The 10,223-nt window shown below is 35.9% G+C and overlaps 1 protein-coding gene across 2 annotated transcripts in view; it reads right to left on the bottom strand.

Annotated features, from left to right (window-relative positions):
• wif1 (wnt inhibitory factor 1) overlaps nt 1–10,223 on the bottom strand; it is a 12,836-nt gene continuing 2,613 nt past the window's right edge. Inside the window, exons 3-10 of one of the 2 annotated variants that reach the window (XM_016493930.1) lie at nt 8,728–8,836; nt 8,027–8,167; nt 6,532–6,627; nt 4,544–4,639; nt 4,055–4,150; nt 1,727–1,822; nt 1,381–1,476; nt 1–209 (exon numbers count right to left, since the gene is read on the bottom strand). In XM_016493930.1, coding sequence (XP_016349416.1) covers nt 79–209; nt 1,381–1,476; nt 1,727–1,822; nt 4,055–4,150; nt 4,544–4,639; nt 6,532–6,627; nt 8,027–8,167; nt 8,728–8,836 — 861 coding nt within the window. In that variant the 3' untranslated portion in view covers nt 1–78. Of the gene's footprint in view, nt 210–1,380; nt 1,477–1,726; nt 1,823–4,054; nt 4,151–4,543; nt 4,640–5,330; nt 5,427–6,531; nt 6,628–8,026; nt 8,168–8,727; nt 8,837–10,223 lie in introns of both variants that reach the window. The other variant, XM_016493931.1, reaches the window with a different exon arrangement.

The following is a 10,223-nucleotide window of genomic DNA, read 5'->3' on the forward strand; positions in this document are numbered from 1 at the left end:
CGGAAGAGGAGGATAAAAGCTTTGTTCCAGAGAAGGCGATGTTGAAATGGAGGGGCCATTGGCTCAAAATTTGGAGGCTTAAACCACATAGTTGGTTTCAGAGCGCTGACTGGATTCAGGCACTTCCTTTGTGTCCTTCGCTGCCACAGGCTGTGACTTGTGCTTGGAACCAGAGACCTGCTGGCTGTTGGAGACTACTCCACGAAATCCTGGAGGAAGAGAGCAGTCAGACATGTGCAGCAGCATTTATGATTGAGAACCAAGCCATTTTTGCAAGGGTTAGAGTTTAAATTAGTTCTATGGTATATTTGGTATAAAACAGTTCAATACTACTAAACTGACCCTTGTCTAGGGAAAGTATGGAGAAATAGTTAGTTAAAAATGGTTTTGCTCAACCATTAGGGTAAGATAGGTAACTGGCCTTACGATAACAGTGTGGCAATGCCATGATCCATATTAAGTAATAAAACATAAAAATAATGATTAAAAACACAAATAAGACACTTGACCGTACTACAAAACAAGTATTTTTTTGACAGGGTTTTAGTTCAAATGGTGCAAATTGTGGTAAATTTGATATAAAACTGTTTAATAAGACTTATTTTGCTTAACCAGTGCTTGAATGTTACTATAAATTAAATGCATGGTGTAAGATAACTGGCCTTACAAAAACATACTGTGGCAGTATATAAAAAAAAATCAAATATTAAAATAATTAATAAAAAATTACATATTTAATTGAGACAATGATTTATGCATGGCACCAAGGTTCTTATTTTTTTTCAATTAAATGTAGTTTTTGTTTACATAAAGTTATTCTACATCTTGTAGTTTCAGCCTATTTAATTTTTGTTTTAGTATTTTTAGGGCTACAAAAGTAAATGAATTCACTGGTATAATTTAAAAAGTTTACATTTCTCAGCACCAACTAGTGTTATTGCTATCTAGTGGCATTTTCAGCAGGTGAGTTGTACAGGTTTCAGGTTTTATAAAGTACCATTAATTTAAAAATATTTGATCTATTTATATAAATTTTATTGTTTATATTAGTTAGTTCTGGGGTCATGAAAATGTGTTTTAGTTTAGTTTTTCCCAGAAATCATTCTAATATTTTCCCAGTGTTTCCCAATAATCTTTAGTTTTTACTTTATTTTATTAATTTTTTTTGTTAACAAAGCTGTTTTCATTTAATTTGTTTTCAATTGCAAGCAGTCCAAGGTACTACCATGAATATCATCTATACAAAAAACTATGGTATTATTATGGTAACATGTCTAAATATCCATGGTAATACCCTGGCATTACAGCAGATTTCTTGCTCTAATCCATTTCCAGGTGGCAATTAGTATATTGGCCTTGGGAAAAAGGATGTTGTCTTACTGTTATTGCAGTGACGCCCATGCCAGCCGTCCCTGCACTGGCACCTGTTGGGCTCCACACAGGTCCCGTGTGCTCCACAGCTGGGCTCGCAGACAGCTGCACACACGTATACACATACACATTCAGCCATACACAGAGACGCAGTGTTTAGTCTTAGAAACGTATCCTGTGCTGTTCAGCAAGCCTGCAGCCCGAGTGGAAATTTTAAGGTGCCATCAAGCACCGCCGGTTCATTTTCCAGTGTGTTTATTGTTCGCAAGCAAAATGCATAGAGCGATGCTGGTGTGAACATGTGTTTTTGATCAAACACGTCCACAGTTCTTCTGCCAAGTCGAGAAAATCTCACCTTTGGAGCACAGATCTCCATGGTAGCCTTTGCTGCACTTGCATTTGTTTCTCCCCGTGCATTTGCCTCCATTTCTGCACGGCTGTCGACATTTACCTGCAGACAACAATCGCAAAATGCATTAGTCGCAATCCCAAAATGCACAAAACAACATAACCGACTGCAAAAGAGAATGTTTTTTCTTCGCTAACTGCCATTTCAAAATTATTATCTGAACTTACACGTTCTATTAGTAACTTATATTGTTATGCCAAGATCATCTTGTCAAAGAACTATAGCTCTTGTTTATAATTAATTTCTCCATTCAGGTTCCATACATACAGTACATGTTATATATTTAACACACACAAACACGTATATATTTATTTATTTACCCCACTGGAGTTTTATGCAGTATCACCTTTATTTTGTTTCATTATTTTTAAAATCTAATAAAATAATATTTGAATATTATTTTTAGTATAAAATATAAAATTTTAATTAAGATTTTTTTAAGCACACAGTTATTGTTTTATTTATAAATAAATTATTACAATGACTGTTTTATTTATAAATAAATTATTTATTTATTTATTGGGGATTTCAGTATCAAGCTTTTTATTATTTTATTTTATTTTATTTGCAATTTCGCTTGTCAAGCTACAGTAACCGATCTTGCTTTAGGGATGTTCAGATATTTGTACTGAATATAAGATAAAAATATTATGAACGTCATTCTGAACAGAAATCTAATATATATTTTTTTTATTTAAACATTATATATTAATATTACATTGCATGTTATATTTATATAAAAATATTTATAGAAAATATACAATGTACATTTTTCAGTGTACACAGAAGTTATACATTTATTTATGTATTTAATGTATTTATTTGCCATTGGGGTTTTATGTAGCATCAAGCTTATTTTATTATTTTTGCCTTTGGGGCTTTTAAGCAATTTTTCTTGTCAAACTACAGTAATTGATCTTGCTTTAAAGATGTTTAGATATTTTTACTGAAAATGAGACAAAATGATGATGTTCAGAAAAGCATAGTAAACTAAATGAGACATAAAAAAGGAAATTCAGTGCTTTTGAAAAACAAAAGCAGGGTCACACAGGCGGACAGACCCTTCCCAAACACTCTTGGATCCTCTTACACCTGCATATTTGATCAAGACCAACTGAATTTCAGCGGCTTCTTTGTTCCTTGACAAATCAGCGAAATCCATACCCATGAAACCAGACAAAGAGGGGGACGTCTTTGCATAACATGACCTTAACGGGACTCCGGGCGTTCATGTCATAGCCCGTTTTGACAGAGAACACGATACTGCAGTGGATCAGTCGGCAACAACTGGCTTAATGCTATTAAAATGTTACAGAGATGTTCCTTCAATATTTTCTCTTCCCTCCCTTTTCAGACCAAACGCCTCTGAATACTACAATACTTCCTGCCTTTGAACAGGAAAGGATGAAATTCAGGGTCAAAGAGGAGTTGTTTAAACATCAACGACATTCGCTACAGACCTCTGAAGCAAAGGAAGTATGTATATATAATTATTACCAAAGCAAACCTCAGTGAGCAAGTCCTAAGTGGCATTTATCTCAATACTTGTGTTTAATTAAAAACAAAAAGGAAGAAAAAGCTTTCTGTGAATGGTCAGAGATAAAATGCCACACCGTTTGAGTGCATGTGAGCTCATGAGGTTGTTATTAGTGATTAGGGTGACAACACAACTGCATTACATCCTGTGTTTGCCCATGTAGGTGCCGGCCCATTAAACACTAATGTGAGAACACACTTCACTTAAGAAGTTTACTTGGAGAACTGCTCTGAGGGCAATTTGTGGAAGTGAGCCTATTACAATCTAAGAACAACAACACGGCTTTCCCTTTGAAAGATGATCATAATAATGTAACAGCCAGTTAATACTCTACGTTAGAAGTTAATACAGCTATTTAGTTAGTAGTCCTAAAAAGTTGGCATTTTTGAGTCATAGGTTCAGGAATTTCTAATAGGTTTTTTTTTTTTTTTTTGTCATTTTTGATCAATTTAATGCATTCTTGCTCAATAAAACCATTTTATTAATAAATAAATAAATAGTACTGACCCCAAACTTTTGAATGCTACTTTTGAACATTACTACACAAAGACTATCGGTAGTTTAGTAGTTGCAGTTCTTATTTAACAACTTTTTCCCCCTAAAACCCCATTTTAATTGTTTTCCTTGCAAACTGGCTTGATTTTGTTTAGATCACTGTTAATTTGTTCTGTTATTGTGGTCTGACTGTAGTTTGTTCCTTTCACAGTGATGATGAAGGTACATGTAGCTGAACTCACTGAGCTCACAGCGGCTCCCTTCAAAGCCGACGGCACAGATGCATTTGCCAGGATGGAAACATGTCCCTCCATTCAAACAGGTGGTGCTGCAGTTAGCTGTTAATGTAGAAAAAACAACGCAAATCAATGAACACATCACAAACTACAAAGATAAATGACGCACACACAATTTGTGCTTTTATTTATTTAAGTAACGGTTTTGTAGATCATGTTTCATGGCTTTGACCTTTTGGTCTAAATCATTTAGAAACAGCTGTAAAAAAAAAAAAAAGTAGAGTATTTTCTGTCTTGTTATTGATTAATTAGTCAAGATAATGTATTTAAAACCCTCATGTTTATTTTTGTGTACTATATGTATTGATTTATAGCATGTTTTAGTCAAGTTCAAGTTTCCTGTCCTGTTGGTATTGATTTATGGTTTAATGAATGGTGGCACAATATAGCACAATAACTGCATGTTTGATACGACATAACAGGTAGGAAACTAACCTCTCTCACAGCTGGGTCCAAAGTAGCCTGGAGGACATATACACACACCTGGGCTCATACACAGGCCACCATTCAGACATCTTGGGGAACAGAGGGCTAATAAAGAGAAGAAGAAATGTAACTTATATCTTAGTCTCCAGTGTTATATGATCCTTCAGAAATCATTCTAATGCGCTGATTTGGTGCTCAAAAATGCATTTCTTATTATCTTCAATGTTAAAAACAGTTGTGCTGCTTAATATCTTTTGTGGAAACAGTAATGCATGTTTTTCAGGATTCTTTGACAAATAGGAAGTTGAAAAGAACAGCATTTATTTGAAATGAAAATTATATCATTCAAACAGGTAGTGCTGCAGTTAGCTGTTAATGTAGAAAACCAATGCAAAGTCAATGAACACGTCACAAACTACAAAGAGAAATGACGCACAAACAATTTGTGCTTTTATTTATGTATGTAACGGTTTTGTATAGATCACGTTTCATGGTTTTGACCTTTTGGTCTAAATCATTTAGGAACAGCTGTAAAAAAAAAAAAAATGTAGAGACTATGATCAGAATTTCCAGGCTACTTCCTGTCTTGTTATTGGTTAATTAGTCATGTTAAGCCATTTATTAATATGTAAGCTCTCATGTGTATTTTTGTGTATTATATGTATTCTTTTATAGCATGTTTTAGTCAAGTTCAAGTTTCCTGTCCTGTTGGTATTGATTTATGGTTTAATGAATGGTGGCACAATATAGCACAATAACTGCATGTTTGATACGACATAACAGGTAGGAAACTAACCTCTCTCACAGCTGGGTCCAAAGTAGCCCGGAGGACACATACACACACCTGGGCTCATACACAGGCCACCGTTCACACATCTTGGGGAACAGAGGGCTGAAAAAATTGTTAGTTTAAGTATTATGTCTAATACACCAGAATATATACTTTACTTATAGCAGCTCATCCCACATGATTCAAATTGTCTTAATGCAAAATAAAAATAAATTTTTCCAGGGTCAAACTGACAATAAGGTAAATATATTCTAGTTAAGTGTTAATTTTAAGTTAAAACTACACATATTAAACTTCACACAGCTATTGTTGTTGAAGAATGGAAGGATAGTTTAGGCCGCAGGTTTTCTTTATATGCGAAGCACAAATCTTTGTGGTTTTGGCAGTGACGCAGGCAAAAACAAATCTGCCAAAAGCTGTATTGGATGAAAGGTGTTTTATGGAAGCGGTTTAGGTACAAACACAGCTACAATGAGGATATTGAAACCATTTTCAGCACCTAATGGAAGCCTTTTTTTGGTAAACCGCTCTTTAAAGTTGTAAATAGATGAAAAACACATGTTTGTGCCTCCCAACCTGCTGGGTAATTCATATTTTTTCAGACAAGAAACCTTCTAGAATACATGCGTGCTCCATTCCTTAATCTAAACTAGTACATAGCGGGCTTAACCACGCTTTGTCATTTGCACAAGGCATTTTGGGAAGTGATGCCCTGAGGTTGAGTATAATCATCATCATAATAAACTATATGCACTCGTTTGTTTCCAAAGGAGGCTTGTCTTTCTGAGAAAAGAGTTTTGCAGAATACACTTCTCTTATTTTTTACCTATCTGGCTTTTGTAGTGGAGACTTTATGACAAGGTTTTACATGCTCACATCTGGATTTATGTGGCTCCAGGTATGATATGAGACCTTTATGGGACACTTCCGAGATCCAGTAAGACCAAAACTATTGATAAAACCTCAAAGATTTAAATTAATATAAATGTTATATTTAAATTATAATGATTAAATATATATCATTACAGTATTTCATTTAATATAAATAATTAGTTTTAATTTTTATTTGAATGTTTAACTTTTTTTATTCTTTAATTTTATTTTATTCACAATGCAGTTTAAGTCAGTAACTTACTACATACTAACTTTGTACATCAGTAACTTTGTTTTTATTGTCTTTATGGTGGCCCTATATAAATATGGTTACCTTTCTCACAGTGAACACCGTAAAAGCCATCCTGACACTCGCAGACCTGCCTTTCATTGCAGTAGCCTCCATTGCGACAACCACCAGTGCACTTTGCTTCAGAAAGAGGAGACATTAATGGTGAGAACATTTCCTTTCTTTTTTTTTGGACTTCACCAAACACTTCATAACTTACTCCCTTCCTATGCCACTTCAAGGACATCAGATTCTGAGAGAAGTTGAAAGAGCAGTGAATTCAATAACAGTACTTCCTTCAAATGAACTGACACCAGCAAGGAGAAAAAAAGGCTTTGAGGTGAAACCAGAATGTCAACAACTTTGTCAAATGCAATGTGGCCCCGTATGCTGTTGCAGATATGTTTCAATATAATTCACAACTGTCTTTAAAGACCATTTAGTTTAGTGTACTTGACATTCTGTCATTTACTCACCCTCATGTCATTTGACTTTCTTTCTCACAATGTCCAAGCTGCGCTTTTCCATACCATGAAAGTGAATGGGGACTGAGGCTGTCAAGATATATTTTCAGAGAAAAACGTCTTAAATTTGGATCTGTTCTTCAAAAATGCTTGGAAAGTAGCGCTGGAAAGTCATATGGACCACTTTTAATGCTCTTAGTCCCCATTCATTCTCATTATATGGAAAAGAGAAGCTTGGACATCCTGTTAAACGTCTCCTTTTGTGTATTTGTCAAGCCATACAAGTATGGAATGACATTAAGGTGTGTAAATAATGTCAGAATAATTATTGGTTTTAAGATTCACTCAATGCAGTTTTCGTTTATGCCATGTTTATGAAACACAAAACTATTGTTCAACATTCTTAAAAATGCTCCTTAAAAAGAGGATCAACTTGAAGGTGTTAAGCTATATCAACTATGTCAACGTCATTTTGTCCTGTGGGTGAAATTCAAGCAGCCAGACTTATAAAAAAATCAAGTTGTGAGCACTAGTCATTAAGGCACCCTCAGCTGTCACTAGGAAACACTTTGCTTCCTCCCTGCGGGGTGGCTTCAGACAGATGGACCATTTGATCTGTGAAGTCTACATGCCGAATGGAGAGGGGTGGAGAAGGGTGTGTAGGGGAATGCAACACCGTGAGGTTAGTGTGTGCGAGAGAAGGGAGGGGGGATCAGAGAAAAACATAACACGCTCATTCTAAAAGGCTGCAGCTGGCAGGATTCACATGACCTCATGAGCCAGCGATGGCTTTGTGGGTGAGAGTCACCCGTACCATGATCTCTGCTTCTCTCTTTCTTACCAACTACTCTTAAAGAGGAGACAAAACATGCTCATTTGTGCTCCCTAAGAAAGAAAAATCATAAATAAGATCCTTTTAATATCTCAATTGTTTCTTCTAGAGCAGATGAAGACTTTTAGTCTGCAATGTTTCAATGCCTGATCCAGAGTTTTACATGTCCATAACATTCTCTTTTAAACCACACAGTCATTCAGCATCAGCATCCATGGTTGGACTACAAAGTTTGAAAACTCACCTCTCTGGCACGTTTTAAAGAAGATAGCGTTGTGTGGCGTCCTCAGAATGATGTTTCCTCCAGCATCCATCACCAGGATGGTCACCTCAAATGCTGCCACACCATCCTGGTCGCCTCTGCATGGGAAGCCCACCTGGACCACTGAGTACACAAAAGCCCTTTTGATTACTTAACCTTAAGCATCGATGTGCCACAGGTTACATGGGTTATAATAATCATCTCATAGATGTGATTTTAAGAATCTAGGTAGATAATTATGTGAATATATCAATTACTGATTATTCCAGTATTCCACCAGTTTATTATCAAAACATTTGTTAAAAGGATAGTTCACCCAAAAATGAAAATTCTGTCATCATTTCCTTGCCCTCAAGTTGTTCCAAACCTGCGTGAGTTTCTTTCTTTTGTGGAGCACAAAAGAAGATATTGTTGGTGATCAAAGAGTTGACGGTAGCCATTGACTTTCATAGTATGGAAAAAAAAATACTATGGAAGTCAATGGCTACCGTCAACTGTTTGGTTTCCAACATTCTTCAAAATATCTTCTTTTGTGTTCAACAGAAAAAAGAAGCTCATTCAGGTTTGGAACAAGTGCAGGGCGAGTGAATGACAGAATTTTCATTTTTGGGTGAAATATCCCTTTAAAAGGGAAAATGTAAGCCACAACAATAGTGAAATAATTAAAAAGAATAAAAGCGTACCAGAGGCTTTGTGTGGCACTGATCCTAAGAGAGGAACATTGACGGTAGGGTCATCCATAATGTCTTTATCCAATGAACGCAGAGTCTGAAACTCATAGAAGTACTCTGCCTGAATTAAAAGAAGATAAACAAAGGTTAACTTTGTTTTAATCTTCAAAGAAGTAGATTAGATTTGCATAAAGAGGGGCGTTTGGGACAATAGCACAAAAAAGGTTGAATGTGGTTCATGACAGGAGCACATATAGATCTGTAAAGAGTAAAAAGAAGGTTTCCGGGTATCCTTAAGTTTGCAAGACTATCAATTTCCTCCGAAAGAAGCGCAGCTTCGCTCTCTAACTAATGACCTCAACCTTTTGAGAATTACACACTTGTGAGGACAGCCGTGATGGCGAGGCCAAACAAAACTGTCCCAAAAGGAGATGAAAGCGAGGGAGACGGTTCTTTTTTCCCCTTTCTTTTTTTCTGGTCTCTAGATTTCGGCGTGTAAAAGCTGGGCAGCGTTTGATGAAGGCAAAAGTACACAAGCTGTGTGGAGAGCTTAGCTAATCCTACAGCTGAATGGTAATAACCGACACAGATAACTCTCGCCGCCAGCCTTTAATGCCGGAGACCTTTGTTCTAAAGCCTCAGCGGCCGTCTTTGAAGCTAACAGGGGCCAGGACAGAGTGGGCCCTTCTCGTTTTCCTCCGTATCCCTCCCCTTGCTATTTTAATTTCTCCCTCTTGCTGCTCTTTCGTCATGTCAACATGCCATTCACGGATTATGATCCCGGTGTGCAAAGATAGATCATTTGTAAAAAGAGATTCCTGTACATTCCCCCCAAAAGTTGTGAATGAAGCCGTGGTGCGTGTAAGAGCATCACAGATCTAGTTTCCGTTGGCAGTTTAATAAAATTTAATTTTTTGTAATGGAAAATTATATGGGTGCATACGCATGATGTGAGTAATTCATGATATTACAAAATATGTTCACATTGACTTTTAAAAGTTTCAACGTATATATGTATTTTGTTTTACTTTTCTCCTTGCTGTTGTCACATTTATTTGCGAACTGGGGTTGGTAAAACTGCTTTGGAAAAATATTTACTGTAAAAAGTGCCAAAAATAAATCTGAATTGAATCAAAAAATGACTTTAGCAGCTAGAAATGTTGTCAGCTTAATACAAATAAAAGTACAATTATTACTAATCATTATTATTTTTATTATGTTACTTTTATTATTATGCCTTATAATGCTTAAAGGGGTCATATGATGCGATTTCAATTTTTCCTTTCTCTTTGGAGTGTTACAAGCTCTTGGTGCATAAAGAAGATCTGTAAAGTTGCAAAGACTAAAGTCTCAAATCCAAAGAGATATTCTTTATAAAAGTTCAAAGTCAGCCACACCTACCTAAAACGGCTCATTCTAACACGCCCCCACATATCTACCTCACTATGTGGGAAGATTTGCATAACGCCGCCCAAATGTTCACGCAAAGAAAGAAGGCGTAACTTTTA

This window comes from Sinocyclocheilus anshuiensis, unplaced genomic scaffold (assembly GCF_001515605.1).
Source record: "Sinocyclocheilus anshuiensis isolate Anshui unplaced genomic scaffold, SAMN03320099.WGS_v1.1 scaffold1316, whole genome shotgun sequence".
Taxonomy (NCBI): domain Eukaryota; kingdom Metazoa; phylum Chordata; class Actinopteri; order Cypriniformes; family Cyprinidae; genus Sinocyclocheilus; species Sinocyclocheilus anshuiensis.